This window comes from Camelina sativa, chromosome 2, assembly GCF_030686135.1.
Source record: "Camelina sativa cultivar CO46 ecotype springtype chromosome 2, ASM3068613v1".
Classification (NCBI taxonomy): Eukaryota; Viridiplantae; Streptophyta; class Magnoliopsida; order Brassicales; family Brassicaceae; genus Camelina; species Camelina sativa.
This window is the reverse complement of record NC_141881.1, coordinates 1,612,900-1,629,203: the sequence shown is the minus strand read 5'-3', so window position 1 is coordinate 1,629,203 and position 16,304 is coordinate 1,612,900. Positions and strand designations below refer to the sequence as shown.

General features: G+C 43.9%; 4 protein-coding genes across 4 annotated transcripts; 2 read left to right on the top strand and 2 right to left on the bottom strand.

Moving 5' to 3' along the window:
* The first annotated feature begins 159 nt into the window (after positions 1-159).
* On the top strand, positions 160-2,720 carry LOC104747122 (putative pectinesterase/pectinesterase inhibitor 39). The gene is made up of 3 exons (XM_087479560.1): positions 160-1,002; positions 1,433-1,593; positions 1,774-2,720. Exons 1-3 carry the CDS (start codon positions 263-265, stop codon positions 2,499-2,501), a joined length of 1,629 nt encoding a protein of 542 aa, XP_087335686.1. The 5' UTR covers positions 160-262; the 3' UTR covers positions 2,502-2,720.
* A 2,965-nt stretch (positions 2,721-5,685) lies between these two features.
* On the top strand, positions 5,686-7,851 carry LOC147948084 (uncharacterized). The gene has a single exon (XM_087492773.1). It carries the CDS (start codon positions 5,686-5,688, stop codon positions 7,849-7,851), a length of 2,166 nt encoding a protein of 721 aa, XP_087348899.1.
* A 4,029-nt stretch (positions 7,852-11,880) lies between these two features.
* LOC147948083 (uncharacterized) lies at positions 11,881-13,602 on the bottom strand. The gene is made up of 4 exons (XM_087492581.1): positions 13,066-13,602; positions 12,794-12,958; positions 12,573-12,727; positions 11,881-12,508 (listed from the first exon to the last, which is right to left on the bottom strand). The coding sequence occupies exons 1-4, from the start codon at positions 13,600-13,602 to the stop codon at positions 11,881-11,883; spliced, it is 1,485 nt and encodes a 494-aa protein (XP_087348707.1).
* Positions 13,603-14,637: 1,035 nt separating this feature from the next.
* LOC147948082 (uncharacterized) lies at positions 14,638-16,292 on the bottom strand. The gene is made up of 2 exons (XM_087492557.1): positions 15,219-16,292; positions 14,638-14,652 (listed from the first exon to the last, which is right to left on the bottom strand). The coding sequence occupies exons 1-2, from the start codon at positions 16,290-16,292 to the stop codon at positions 14,638-14,640; spliced, it is 1,089 nt and encodes a 362-aa protein (XP_087348683.1).
* Between the last annotated feature and the right edge of the window lie 12 nt (positions 16,293-16,304).

The following is a 16,304-nucleotide window of genomic DNA, read 5'->3' as shown; positions in this document are numbered from 1 at the left end:
AAAATTATCCTTTTAAATCAATTTATCTAAATAAGTATATATTAAGTTGAAACAATTACTATTAAAAGGATTTGTGTTAGTCAACATAATATTAAATTCCCAGTTTCTCTTTTATTTAATTTGTTGTATATAACATTCTTCGCATATATATACCTTGCGAAGTTTACATAAGACCACACACCATTCCCTTTTTTTACATTTCAGCTTTGTCTTTTATTTTTTTTCTTTCGATTCTACTACAATCTTAAAGAAAAAAAGAAAGATGAATAATCCAATTAGAAAGAAACCAAAACACTTAATTTTCAACTTACTGCCATTAACCTATCACATAATCTTCTTATCCACCGTCGTTTCATCTCATTCACCATCATACACCGCTCACAAAACACAGCACTTGACCGAAACCAAAGTCACCCCTGAGCTCGTAATCGCCACCTTAAACCTAACCATCTTAAAGGTTAGTGTCTCTTCCTCCAGCTTCTCCGAACACCAAAACAGTTTTGGTCCAAATCTAACCAACCGTGAACGTTGCGCATTAGAAGACTGTCTTGGTCTACTCGACGACACCATCTCAGATCTCCAAGCCGCACTATCTAACCTCCGATCTTCATCCTTTGAGTCCCATGACGTCAAAATGTTGCTCAGCAACGCCATGACAAACCAAGACACGTGTCTAGATGGTTTCTCGAAATGTGGCAATGAGACTAACAATGATATGAGTGTTGAATTGCCTAAGAACTTGAAGGAGAGCATCTTAAATATCTCTAACAACCTCAGTAACTCCCTCTACATGCTTCAGGTGATGTCGAGGAAGAACCCGTCCCGGGAATCATCTGATGTTCACGTTGAGTACCCGGGTTGGGTCTCAGAGTTTGACCAGAGACTCCTTCAAGCTCCAGTACAAGAGATCAGTTTCAATCTCTCGGTGGCGAAAGATGGAACCGGAGACTTCACAACCATTAGTGCCGCCGTCTCTGCCGCTCCAAACTCTAGCGAAACTAGGTACATAAAATCTTAACCCATTATGTAATCAAGTTAACATTTGAAAAAAAAAGAAAAAATTACAAACATGGCACCAATAATGAAGAAATGATTTCCCAAGTTTTCACTAATCACAATTTCTCAGAAGTTTAATTCATTTATTTAAAATTAAAATGAATTGCATGCACCGTATTAAGTCACTTAAATCTAATTGGTACACACGTAAAATAGTTTCACGATTCTGCAAATGTCTAAGTCTAACAACAATACATTCCTTATTAATATCTGTGGTATGTGAGCCACTGAGCACTAACACACTTGAGACGTGACACATGCAATTCAGGTCTACGAAAGTGAAATGATACTCTTTTTGGTTTTAACCGTATTTATACATGTCATGTTTTTGTTTCCCAAGTCATTGTCTAATATTAATCTTCAATTTTTTGGGTAGATTTATTATTTATATAAAAGGTGGGGAATATTTTGAGAACGTCGAAGTACCGAAGAAGACGACAATGATAATGTTTGTCGGAGACGGTATCGGAAAAACAGTCATAAAAGCAAACCGCAACTGCGTTGATGGATGGCCAACTTTTCAAACTGCTACCGTAGGTTAGTTAGTAGTAGAGCCAAAAGATAAAAATTTCAATTTAAATTTAGAGATATCTTGATGGGCTGAGACCCAATTATATCTTAAGCCCAAACAAAATCTAACTAAAAGATATCTATTAATCTCTCCGCAACAAAATTAATTCATACAATTCCTCTGTTTTTTTTTCATAACCTATGCAGGCGTGAAAGGGAAAGGCTTCATAGCTAAGGACATAACATTCGTTAATTTTGCTGGACCGGACAAAAAACAGGCTGTGGCATTTCGAAGCGGCTCTGATCACTCTGCCTTCTACCGTTGCGCGTTTTATGGTTACCAAGACACCCTTTATGTTCATACAGCCAGACAGTTTTACCGAGAATGCGATATATATGGTACTATCGATTTCATATGCGGCAACGCGGCTGTTGTGTTCCAGAACTGTAGTCTTTATGCTCGAAGACCAAATCCTCACCAGAAGATTGCATTTACCGCTCAAAGCCGCAATGACTCGAACCAAACCACTGGTATATCTATAATTCATAGTAGAATCTTGGCCGCACCTGATCTGATCCCTGTGAAAGGTAACTTCACGGCGTACTTCGGTCGACCATGGAGAAAATATTCTAGGACGGTTATCATAAAATCATATATTGATGGTCTCATAAATCCTTCTGGATGGTTGGAGTGGAATAAGAGTTCTCCACTTGAACCCTTATACTATGGAGAGTACATGAATGAAGGGCCTGGTGCAAACACGACAGAGCGGGTCAAATGGTCCGGTTTTAGACGCATTGAGAACTCAGCGGAGGCAACCCAATTCACCGTCGGTCCATTTATCAATGGTGACACATGGCTTAATTCTACTGGTATCCCTTTTAGTCTCGGCCTCCTATTAATCGTTAGAATTGATAATCATGAAGCAAGCTAAAATGTTGTAACCACCATATTGGATCGTAAAGATGGGATCAAGACTTATAAATATATCAATATTCTTGATACGTTTTATTGCACGTATAGTATTTGTGTATTACAGTTTCAGAGCTGCTATGTTTTCAATGTGACATGAGTACATGTAAATGTAGCTATTATGGTTAGTCTACAGATTATAGATAAATCTCAGACTAAATGAGATTAAAATATTGTGACAGACAGCTTGAGTTCTCAATTTCAGTCTAATATTTTGAGAGAATATGATAGACAAAAAAGATTGTTCATACTTCATAACCGTATCATGAAATTAAACGAAAAAGTTAAAACTATAATTTAGTCAAAGAAACTTATTTATTTGCCCACATATGTAATTCTTTGTTTTTCCAGTGAAGTTTAAAGCCTTTACCATCTGTTTTCTTGGTTGTGCAATAATGGAAAAAAACTTTTACAGAGAAGCAGGAAAAAGGAGAATAAGAACATGAATCCAAACTTTTATTTTTCATTTTTTTTGTTCCTCTCTTTATATCGTGTTTTGTTTTGGAGGGTCATAATGCATGTGGAATCATCACAGAAGCGCACATGATATAAGTACGACATTCCCATCCTCTCCTCTCCATTATTATTCAACGCTATTCTTTCTACGTTTACATATACACAAACATATATTTTTGTTATTCATATATATCAATATTTCTCAACATTTTAAACAACAATATCCACATAATATGACAATGTGCTCTTTGGCGATTTACTGTTTTTTTTTCTAGCTACTCCAAAAGGAAATAATATAATGTGGTTGTGAGTCTCTCTAGTCCTAGCTAGTTCATAATGTGGGAGCTGGATAACGGCATCCAACAATGCCATAACGTGGAGGATCATCATTCATACATCTTAGATTATATGATTTTGCGTAATTATGTATTATAAATTTTCAAAAATATTTTTTGAAATACTTAACAATACTAAAAATGATTTTCTTAAAATCTTTAATTTACGTTCGTAGTGATTAAAATTTATAAAATATATAACTAAAAAAAATCAAGAAAAGTATTATTGAATAAATAATATTATACAAAGAGTAATGTTGTGTTAAGATTCTATTGGTTATAAATTAAATGTAAATTAGAAAATAATATTTCTTTTTTAATTATCTTTTATATTTTAAAAGATGGATCATACGTAGCACACACATTTGGAATTCATAATATATAGATGGCTCAATTTGAACAGCGATGAAACATTCGAGAAGTTCGAATTCACGATCTATATAAATAAGCAAAAAAACATTTGCATTTTCTAAAAATTGAACTTGCAACATGGTGCACAAGTACTGATTTATAAGAAGTAAGAGCCAAACGCTTTACTACCGATCTTGTTTAGTTGTTATTCAAAATGAGCTACATGGTAAAATTAGATGGATTTGATCAATTCTGTCTTTCATCAACTTTGTTTTATTATGAAGAAAAGGACAAATATTTAATTTGAGACCCTGAAAAATCTAAAACAGTTTCATTTTGAGATTCTTGACAAATTTAATAAAGTTGGGGGTGCTCCGCATGCTCGTTAATTTCCTTTGCGGTGACGGTGAGTCTTGACAAAATCAAAGATCATCATCTACTTTATATATGCCCATAACACTTTCACTATTTGGTTGGATGTATTCATTGATGTTTTGGGCATAAAGCCAAACGCCAAACTAGTTCCATAGTTCGACACCATGTTGCATTGCATTGCATTTTGTCAATAACAAATTCGCACTTTTTGGCTCTCTAGCTGACAATTTACCATGTTCGAAAAGAATGCACATAGACGTAACAATCACCACCCGGTTGCACACTTCGCTAGCTAACATTATTGACAAAAACTGTTCGAAACCGTATTGTCCCGCATGCCATCCCGAATCGTATACGATAACCTTCTCACCTTAAATTTCCTAGCATACTCACTTTGCCATAGCTATTCATTCATGAAAACTACGTACTCCTGGTTCAAGTTCAGTTTTCCTTTACTCAATTTGTATATAACAAATCCAAAACAGTTTAATTTTGGAACTTGTGAGAATATATGAAATTGTCTAGATAAAGTGAAGCACTATTTACCTGTGATATGATTTGGGCCCTCAGACGTTTATTTTAATTTTCCGTAAATTAAGTGATTGGCTTGCCGATAATGTTATGATGATCATTGCTGTAACGCTTTTACCGTACATTATTATTCAAATAATTGTAACCTTTTCTTAGCAGAACGCATAACAATTCCAATTAGCGCTCATATATATATGTTACGGATTAGACTAAAAAGAAAAAAGAAAAAAAAAACCACTACTAGTTCCTAATAATTGTTATAGTGGCCAGAGTTTATACTTCATTATAGATTCGTATTAAAAGGCTGATCACATGCACACATGTATGTGGAATGATTGAAATTTTAAAGTCACAAGTCCAAGTCTCATCATCAATATACAATCTACCCAAAAACAAATGTCCATAAAATTGTCTAGACCAGTTCAACGGTCTAAAACTGCTATGATTAATTATTTGGCATCTATATGACTTTTTTTTTTTTTTTTTTTTTTTTTTTTTTTTTTGAATCTAATGTTAAATTATATTTAAAGAAAAAAATAAACTTGACTTATATGGCTTATATGGTGCATAAATAACAAAATCAATCGCCACTGTTGTACCTACAATCTGCCATCTCGGACAATAGGCAAGAGGGCCTAGGCCGGGCTTGTCTACTGGGCCAAGAGGGAATTACTGATCGGCCCATCAGGCCCGGAGAAAGGAAGAGAGCGCGGAGATACTTCGTGCTGGTCAGTTCGCAGCTCGGGCCCGCTCAAAGATTCCCGCATTCAAGAGGATTAATTAGACCGCGCAAATCGCGTCCTATTAATGGTGTATTAATTTAGTAATAAATTGGTCGGTATAAATATGTAAGGGGGGTGTCAGTTGTAAGGGGTCGAACATTTTTTCCAAAAAAGCAATACAAATTCAAATACTCAAAAACTCTCTCAATTCAGTTCGGAACTGCTCCAACGGCGATAAGCTCCTCCGTATTCAAATCACTTCGGAAGGAGAAGTTCAATCTCAGTTCTCACATTTGGCGCTAGAAGGAGGGGAGTTATCGCCTGACTCTCGTTAGTTCTGATTTCTTACACAAATACACTCCACGCAACCACCACTATGGCAACCAGCTCTCCCAATCAGGCATCTTTGGAGGTGATCCAGAAGCTCCTGCAGGACTTGTCCGAAAAGTCCGACCGTCAGCAAGCCGCCTCCGCCGCTCTTACTGAACGATTCGACACCTTGGAGGGTCAGATCTCCGTTCGTCTGGAGGAAGTTACGATGTCCGTAGCAGACCTCTCAGCCTCCCACCGCGCGTACGCCGATCGGGTCGATCTCCTGTCCTCTGACCAAAACCCACGTCGACGTGCTTTGGATTTCTTCGGTGTGACTCCACCTTCCACCTCGCAGGAGGCAGCAACAGATGTCACTCCGGGAGATTCGTTCCCACCTCAAACCAATACGCAAACAGCGCCACCGCTGGTTGGCGGTAGCCACACTCCGGTTCAGCCCGGCGTCGTCCAATCTTCCGAGGTCCCAGTCCGTCTTCCTCTCCCTGTGGATGGAAATATTTCTACTTTGGGGTATGCTACTAATCCCGAGATCTTCCGCATGCAGAGCGAAATCCGAGACATGCGGTCTGTGATGTACAGTGCAACCACTTCAGCTCCAGACATCTTTCGAGTGATCAAGGAGTCAAGACGAACTCCTTTTCCCGATCAAATAGCCCGAGTCCGCATCAAAGATACGGGCAAAATTAAGTTCTCGAGCTACGAAGGAAAAGGAGATCCGACCAATCATCTCAAGATGTTCTTGCTGACAGCTAGCCGGGTGGACCTCGAGCCCCACGAAGCAGACGCTGGGTACTGCAAGTTGTTCGCAGAAACGTTTAGTGGACCGGTACTGCTTTGGTTCGCATCTTTAGCAGCCGGATCCATTTCAAACTTTACCGAGCTGTCGACCTCGTTCGTCAAGCAGTATTCTAGCCTAATCGAAACTGCGGTGACGGACGCTCAGCTTTGGAACTTAAGCCAAAAGGCTGGAGAGTCTCTCCGGTCTTACATAACAAAGTTCAAGGAGATCCAGGTCAAGATTCCCGGACTCTCGGACTCCACAGCCCTGGCCGCGCTCAAGAACGGCCTCTGGCATGAATCTCGCATCCGCAAAGAGCTGTCCGTAAATCGGTTCCCAACCATTCAGGACGCACTACACCGGGCTTCGAACTGGATAGTCGCGGAGGAAGACAAACTCGCCGCTGCACAAAAACAAAACACTCCGCCTGCAGGAAAACCACGGTTCGAACCGCCCGCCAAAAAGACTCCGCCTACGACTCCGAAGTCCGGGCCGAGCACGATCGCAGTCACCCAATCTCCTAAAAAGAATTCTCCAAAGAATTCGCCGTCCAAACCGCCATTCTCGCCGCGCTCCAAGAGTGGTGTGCTCCCAAGTAACAAGTGGGTCCGAGATGAGGACACCTACTGCGAACTCCACAAAACCAACAGTCATTCCACTCGTGACTGTAAAAAGCTGATGCACCTCCTCGCAGAAAAGTACGTGGCGGAGGAAATGCCAAACGTAACAATAGAGGAGTTAGAGCAGAAATTGACTCCCGAGGTGGACGAAGATGCTCCACCTTCGAAAAAACCGAAGCAGTCCGATGGCAGTGAAACCCCCAAGAAAAGAATCGACGTGATAATGGGGGGATCGCGTCTATTTCGGAACTCCATCACTGCGATCAAAGACCACCAGCGGAAGCTCACTAGCCCCCAGCCGAAGCGAGCTAAGGTAGTAGCAAACGATCTTCCTGAAATTACTTTCTCTGAGAAGGAAACTGAGGGGCTGGTCACTCCGCATGACGACGCACTCGTCATTTCACTTGACGTAGCGAACCACGAGGTCTGCCGAATCCTAATTGACACTGGGAGTTCGGTAGACTTGATTTTCCTCGAAACGCTCACTAGAATGGGTATCGGGAAAGAACACATCGTAGGACCACCCTCACCTTTGGTCTCGTTTACTAGCGAGACGTCAATGTCTTTGGGCACGATCACATTACTGGTATCCACTCAAGGAGTGGTTAAAATGGTGGAGTTCACGGTTTTCGACCGACCTGCGGCCTACAATGTTATTTTGGGAACTCCATGGCTCTACCAGATGAAGGCAGTGGCCTCAACGTACCATCAGTGCGTTAAATTTCCGACCCCGCAAGGAGTCCGGGAGGTTCTAGGAAGCCAAAGGACGGCAAGGAGCTGTTACCTCGCAAGTCACAAGCTCCTGATCCAATAGCAACCACAGCTCGAGGTCCCGAAGAATCCAGTCCGGAAACAGTTAAAAGGCGACCTCACCGAGTCCATTTTCATCAATGATAAGTTTCCGGATCAGGAAATCAAGATCGGAGTGGGATTGGATAGCGAGCTCCGCGCCAGTCTGATAACCTTCCTAAAAGAAAGAATGGCCACCTTCGCGTGGTCTGTAGACGAGATGCCCGGCATCAGTCCAGAAGTTATCTCCCACGAGCTGAATTTGGACCCTACGTTCCGACCTGTAAAGCAGAAGCGAAGGAAGCTGGGTCCTGAGCGAGCTGAAATCGTTAACAAAGAGGTTGAACATTTGCTGAAGGCAGGACAGATACGCGAAGTAAAATACTCTGAGTGGCTCGCAAACACAGTGGTAGTCAAAAAGAAGAATGGAAAGTCACGAGTTTGCGTTGATTTCACCGACCTAAATAAGGCGTGCCCCAAAGGCAGCTTTCCACTTCCGTATATTGACCGGTTAGTTGAGTCCACTTCGGGTCACGAGCTGATGTCTTTCATGGACGCATTCTCTGGCTACAACCAAATCCTTATGAACCCGGACGATCAGGAGAAGACTGCATTCATTACGGACCGCGGGATCTATTGCTACAAGGTGATGCCTTTTGGGTTAAAGAATGCGGGTGCAACTTACCATAGACTGGTGAATCGAATGTTCAAGCATCAACTCGGAAAGACCATGGAAGTCTACATCGATGACATGCTGGTCAAATCAATGGAAGCCAGCTCGCATCTCGCCGATCTGAAGGTCTGCTTCGACATCCTGAATCAGTTCGGGATGAAACTTAACCCCACGAAATGTACCTTTGCAGTCCCATCAGGGGAATTTTTGGGGTATATCGTCATAGAAAGAGGAATTGAAGCGAACCCAAGGCAGATTAATGCTTTCCTGTCGATGAGTTCTCCTAGGACCTTGCGCGAAGTGCAACGCCTTAACGGACGGATCGCAGCTCTCAACCGCTTCATTTCTCGATCTACGGACAAATGCCTCCCTTTCTACCAGCTGCTGCGGAAAGGGGGAAAAAACTTCTTATGAGATGCGAAGTGTGAGGAGGCGTTCGCCCAACTCAAAGCCTATCTATCTGAACCGCCGGTCTTGGCAAAGCCTGAGTTCGGAGAACCGCTCTTTCTTTACGTAGCCATATCGGATAGTGCGGTCAGCGGAGTTTTGGTTCGTGAAGAAAGGGGGGAGCAGTGACCAATTTTCTATATCAGCAAGTCATTTACTGGGGCGGAGTCTCGGTACCCTATGATAGAGAAATTGGCCCTAGCAGTGGTCACTTCGGCAAGAAAGCTGCAGCCTTACTTCCAGTCCCATACAATCATAATCCTGACGACGCAGCCACTTCGGACGGTATTACATAGTCCGAGCCAATCCGGGCGGCTAGCTAAATGGTCTGTCGAGTTGAGCGAATACGACATCGAGTTCCAGACTCGAACCTGTGCTAAGGCGCAGGTGCTGGCAGATTTCTTGATCGAACTCCCACTAGCCTCTTCTGTTAGCGACAATGTGGAAGCCCCGTGGGCGTTGTATGTGGATGGTGCTTCTTCCAAATCGGGAGCAGGAATTGGGGTCCGCCTCACTTCTCCTACAGGCGAAGTGATCGAGCAGTCATTTCGCTTAGCTTTCAGTGCGTCCAACAATGAAGCCGAGTACGAATCTTTCCTTGGTGGCTTACGCCTCGCAGTGGGGATTGGTGTCCGAAAACTTCGAGCTTTTTGCGATTCGCAGCTGGTCACCAACCAGTTTTTGGGGGAGTACGAGACAAAGAATGGTCGTATGGCGGCTTATTTGTCCACAGCTCGGGAGTTAGTCGCTAAGTTCGAGGAGTTCGAAATCACTAAGATCCCACGAAGTGAGAACTCCGCTGCGGATGCTTTAGCATCTTTGGCATCCACTTCGGATCCCGCATTGACAAGAATCATCCCCGTCGAAGTTATTCAGTTTCCAAGTATTCGACTAGAGAGCTCAAACGTTGTCACCCGGACGATGAAAAAACAGTTGGCTGCTGAGGAAGCAGCTCGTAAAGCGGCTGCGGACTCTTTACCCTCGGAAGATCCGGCTCCCGTTATGCCCACTCCGATGGAAGTTCATCCACCTCAAGCTGAGCTAGACGCGAGTTCAACTCCGGACCAATCGAGCTCATCAGTTGACAATCGAGCTATTATCCCACATGCTGCTCCTAGCGGCACGAATTCTAACAGCTGGGGGCAGATGACTGGGGGAGCCCAATCTAGGCTTACCTGGAAAAAGGGGAACTCCCAGCCGACAAATGGGCAGCCAGGAAGCTCAAGGTCGTCAGTGCGCGGTACTGCGTTCACAACGGAATACTTCTACACCGAAGTGTAGCTGGTCCTTATTTAACTTGTGTGGCTGGTAGAGAACCCGCGATGCTGATGCGAGCTGTCCACGATGGTCCCAATGGAAGTCACTCCGGAGGGTGGACTCTGGCTTTCAAAATCAAACGGCAAGGTTACTTCTGGCCTACCATGGTCACGGACTGCGAAAAATATTCTCGGACTTGTGAGAAGTGTTAGAAGCACGCCCCGTCAATTCATCAACCCACCGAGCTCCTGTCTTCAGTGTCCGCACCTTACCCATTCATGAGGTGGTCGATGGATATCATCGGTCCATTACATCGGGGACCAGGAGGAGTTCAGTACGTGCTCGCTCTTACTGATTATTTCTCCAAGTGGGTGGAAGCGGCAGCCTATGCGAAAGTAACAAACGACAAAGTGGAACAGTTCGTGCTAAAAAGTATAATCTATCGCTACGGGGTCCCCCACGAAATCGTCACGGACAATGGTCCGCAGTTCATCTCCTCGAAGTTCGAAGAGTTCTGCGCAAAGTGGAAGATTCGACTCAATAAGTCAACTCCGCGTTACTCGCAAGGTAATGGGCAGGCCGAGGCGATGAATAAGGTTATTCTTGCTAACTTGAAGAAACGGCTCGACTCTCGCAAAGGGCGCTGGCCAGACGAGCTGCAAGGCGTTCTTTGGGCAATCCGAACAACACCTCGCCGGGCCACTAGTGAAACACCTTTCTCCCTGGTCTACGGAGTCGATGCCGTAGTCCCAGCTGATATAGAGGTCTCTGGAGTCCGTACCTCGCTGAACCCACTCGAGTGTCGGGACCAGGCGTTAGTTCGGATCCAGAATTACCAGAACGCGGTAGCTCGATACTATAACTCCAAAATCCGAGGCAGACCCTTGGCAGTGGGCGACCTCGTCCTCCGGAAAGTCTATGAAAATACCGAGGAGCTCAATGCAGGAAAACTGGGAATTAATTGGGAAGGACCATACAGAATTACTCGCGAAGTCCGAAATAGAGTTTATCAGCTCGAGGATTCAGAGGGAAAACCAGTCCCGAGGTCTTGGAATTCTCTACACCTTAAACTTTTTTACAGCTAATTTATTTGTATCGAACTATGATTCAGCTTGATCCCGATAAGGGTACGTAGGCAGCCCACTTCGGGTCCAGCTATCCATATTAATAAAACTTAAAGTTTTCTTAAACTTTTTTGTTAATAATGGTACGCCAAAAAAAAAAAACAAACAAAAAACCGAAGTCTGACTTCGTATCTATCATTTAAAGCTGAGGTTTAACCTCGCAAACCTAAACCGAAGTACTCACTTCGTACTTAGCTTTACTTTAAAAGCTTATTGTTGCGAAAACTCTAAACCGAAGTTCTCGCTTCGTATTCCGCTTTAAAATCAAAGCTTAGTTTCGCAAATTTCTTTTTAAACCAAAGTATTCACTTCGTACTCAGCTTTACTTATTAGAGTTGGGGTGCCATTTTCGAACTATTTAACCGAAGTTCTCACTTCGAGTTCATTTCTGCTCATCATCTTTTCAAAACCAAAGGTTATGGAAATTTAGTTTGCATGGCACAACAAAATTTTTTTATGGAGTGGTCACCACGACCAAAACACTCCAAAGAAGTCTGAAAATAAATATTACAAACGGGGGGCAACACGTGCCAAAACAACCCCAAAGTAAAAACTAAGGATTAGGGACAGCAGGATCTGACGCCGCTTCGGATAAGGCCAGGCCCATTTCTGCGAGCTCCCCTTCCGACCTGATGTTCGCTAGATAGTCGTCCACCCCCTGATTCGAGATTTGCCCGAGGTTAGTACCAGACTCATTGATCGTGACGCTAAGCGGATGCTCGTTACACAAGAGATCGGGCGTATCCGCCAAGAGGTCTGAGAATGCAGTGAGGTTGAGATCACGGGGAGTTACCTTTGAAACCTTTTCGTCGGCTTCCTCCTCATCAGTTTTCAGGAGCCCGAGCTCGGCCTCCATATCTTGGATCTCGCCCCTGGAGATCTCCTCGACCAGCATTCGGTTAGCCCTGATCTCGGCTGCTCGGATCTGGAGCGGGGCTAGCTTCTCCCTCTCTTCGAAAGTGACCTTTACCTCCTCAACCAAGGGGCGGAGAGTTCGCCTCATCGCCTGCCTTTCTTCCCTCCGTACCCTTTCAATCTTGCAGCTGTTGCCAGCTTCGAGTAACTGATTGCGAAGTTCGATCTCGTGCAGTCTATTTTTTGCTGCCTTGGCATCTTCCGCCGCCTCAAAGTAAAGGTCCCCCGCCTTCTTCAGCTTGTCGCGGAGGTCTTCATTAGCAACCCTGAGGTCGAGCACCTCTACTCAGCCTTCTTCATCCGAGCTCGGATCCGCTTGGCTTTCGCTACGGTGCAGCATTTTCGGCTTCCAGTCGGGCATATTCCTTTACCTGAGCTTCTAGGTCGGCAATCCTTTCTTGAAGGAGATGTACTTCGGAAGATGACGGGGAAGCGAACAGTTGCTCCTCATAGGAAGCCACCGAGGAGTTAAACTCGATCATTAGCTGAAAAAGGTAGCTTAGTAAGCGACTGTTTGGCAAAAAAAAAAATAATAAAATAAAAATACTTACCTCGCCGATTTTATCCGTGAAGCGAAAGAAATTCGCACGGTTGACCTCGGTCATGTCAGCAAATGCCGGAATTCGAACCCCGGGTCGAATGTAGCTCCTCATTAGATCGGCTGGGGATGCAGGGGGGACTGAAAGATTTTTGAGCAAAGTCATTTCAGTCATCAACTATCGAACAGTCAAAGGTATAAAAGTCAAGCAACACCTAACCTGGACCTAGCAAGGAACTCCATTCTACCGATTTTCGAAGTCCACTTCGATACGTGCGAACTCACGCGCTGGCCAAAAGTGAGCTCGTTAACCGGGAAAAAGAAGTAGGACTTCCGCCACTTTTCATCCTTCTCGGGCAGGTCATCAAAGACCTTTAGCCCGGCAAGCGGGCTTACGTAAAGTGTGCCCTTGGTACGACCAGTCTTCACCATGTACACCTGGAGGAAGTCGGCCAATGACAGCTGGTAGTTGAACTCCTCCCCCAGAGTTTGAAGGCACAAGACAGTCCGAACAAAGTTGGGGCACATCTGAGGAAGAGCGAAGCCCAGTTCGAACATCATCTTCACGATGAGTTCGGGAAGGGGGAATGACAGACCGCACGCAGAGAAGAAAATCTCGAACGCGCAGCAGTACCCTGGAGGGGGGTTCTCCGGAGACTCATGCGCCTCCGGGAATTTGATCTCTACCTCCGACGGAATCCCGGTGGATCCTCTAATCTCGGCTATGTTCTCCGCAGAAAGATTCGACGGTTGGTGGGGGCCGAAAACGCCTGGAATCAAGGGTTTTGCGGTTTTTCCCGATGAGGATTTCGGCGGAGACATGCTTTTCCGGTAAAAGTAGCAAGAAAATAAAGGAAGAGTGAAGGGTTTTCCGGCGAAAGTAAAGAAGTTTACAGAGGAAAATAAAGAAAATTGGAGAACGGAAAACACAAGCACAATTGGGGATTAAGAGTGAAAGAGAGAGAAGCCGAGTTTACCTTTATACACGGAACCAGGGAGCAATGATTATCTGGGGAAGTGAAAGGTCTCGCACCGTTTTCTCTCTCTCTTATAGTTAACACGCCACCTAGTGGGCCCCGAGTCTTGTTCGGGAAGGCAAATCCCATCATTACCACGATCAAATCGTGGAGATATGGGGAATATTCAGTTTCCCGAAATTGATCGCTTGAAGATTTAAAGTCCCCCGAACTGTTCAGCTCGGGAGACTTGGGGGGCAACTGTTGTACCCACGATCTGCCATCTCGGACAATAGGCAAGAGGGCCTAGGCTAGGCTTGTCTACTGGGCCAAGAGGAAATTACTGATCGGCCCATCAGGCCCGGAGAAAGGAAGAGAGCGCGGAGATGCTTCGTGCTGGTCAGCTCGCAGCTCGGGCCCGGTTAAAGATTCCCGCATTCAAGAGGATTAATTAGACCGTGCAAATCGCGTTCTATTAATGGTGCATTAATTTAGTAATAAATTGGTCGGTATAAATATGTAAGGGGGTGTCAGTTGTAAGGGGTCGAACATTTTTTCCAAAAAAGCAATACAAATTCAAATACTCAAAAACTCTCTCAATTCAGTTCGGAACTGCTCCAACAGCGATAAGCTCCTCCGTATTCAAATCACTTCGGAAAGAGAAGTTCAATCTTAGTTCTCATAGCTACAATTAAAAAAATATATATATTAAAGGTGATACATGCATGATAGAACAGTAAACACAAATTTGCTATTTGGTTAAAATCGAATCTTGATTCATAACGTCCAAAACTTATATAGTGTGAGTACCCCACACTTTAGTGATTCGTCGTTTCCTTAAAATTATATAGTAAATAATTTTGAACTGTTTCATATCATTTATTAAATTAATAAGTATACATTAATCTCGAACACCCTACCAAAAGTAAATAATAATCTCGAACAATATAAAACGACAAATTAAGCATGAAATGTGTGTTCTGTATAACATGATTTGGATAATGAACAAACTTTATTTTGTTTAAACAATATGATTTGAAGACCGATTTGCCCATCAAGATTGTCCATGTGAATATGTACTCATCCTTAGGAGTAAATTTGGGAAAGGAGAACCTAGGCTTGAGAAAACTAACCCAACCGTATAGGTGTGTGGTCTCAAACGTAATCAGCCCTCGAGAAACAGTTATACAAAACAAGTGTGGAGGAACGATCTTTTGAGGCTACAGACTCAATTCATGATCTTAACCCAAACCTAGCTAGAGGCGTGTTTCGAAACTTCATTTGTTGTAATGTTCTTTTAAAAACTCTTGTAAACTCATTGAAACCAAAGTTAACAAGAAAACAAACTGAAACAATATTTTTTTTTTTTTTTTTTGGCTACAAAAGATCAGCTCAAATGAGCCAATGGGAAGGAAAATTGTTTACAAACAGAACATGATGCGGAGAGGTACGCGCTTGGCGTGCCAAGGAGTCCGCACTTACATTAGCTTTTCTTGAAATATAAGATAAAGAGAAAGAAGAAAATTCTTCCCTATCCATCGTGATGTCGTCCAAGTACGTCGAGAAAGCTGGCCAGTCAGAAGGAGAAGACACCATCTTCACCAGATCTGCACAGTCCGTATAGAAAGCCACGTCCCGGAAATCATGGCCAATCATGCACCGCATCGCCCACAGGAGAGCTTCAACTTCGGCATGTAATGGAGATAGACTTCGACGAAAACTCCTAGCGCCCATCAGCGGTGACGCCGCCTGTAGTGAGGTACTGCACCATCCAGCGCCTGCAAATTGGTCTCCTGCTTTCCAGGAACCATCTATAAAGCAGCGGTAACCCGAGAACACAGTTGGAAGTGAGGTCGTGGCCGCCGTAACCGATAACCCTACAGGGAAAGAAACAGAGATACCGATATCCTCCTCCACTTGTGCCTTCTGCCACCCTGTAGCTTCTCCTTCTGCAATCCTAACAATATCCTCCGGTTTCTCCACAATATTTTCAAAAACTCGTGCATTCCGGGCTTTCCAAATATACCACATAAGCCAAGGAAATGCCACAATATTTGCCCCTGGATTTTGCTGCCCTAAGAAGTGGTCCACATTTGCATACACCGATTCCGTCGGAAAGGAGAGTGGGCCCACCGGGACATGGGCCAAAGCCCATACCTGACGAGCAGGAGGGCAGACAAAAATTGCATGATTTATTGTCTCCTCATCCGCTCCACAACGAATACATCTAATGTCACATGCAATACCTCGACGTCCCAGGTTAGCCGAAACCGAAATGCATCCAGTTAGGACTTGCCACATAAAATGTTGAATTTTAGGGGGGCAACGGACCCTCCAAACGTTAGCTAGGAGGGGGGTAATTTCCGGCCCAGAACCACAGGGCTTAAAAAACCGCTTTTCATCAAATCGTGCTGTGTGATAGCCCGATTTGACTGTATACCGCCCTGTTTTCGTAAAATGCCAACCGAAAAGGTCAGCCCTCTGATTACGACCTAAAGGTATAGCCTGGATCAAAGCCACATCATCTGGATCAAAATGCTCATAGAGCATGTCCATCCGCCAAGAGTT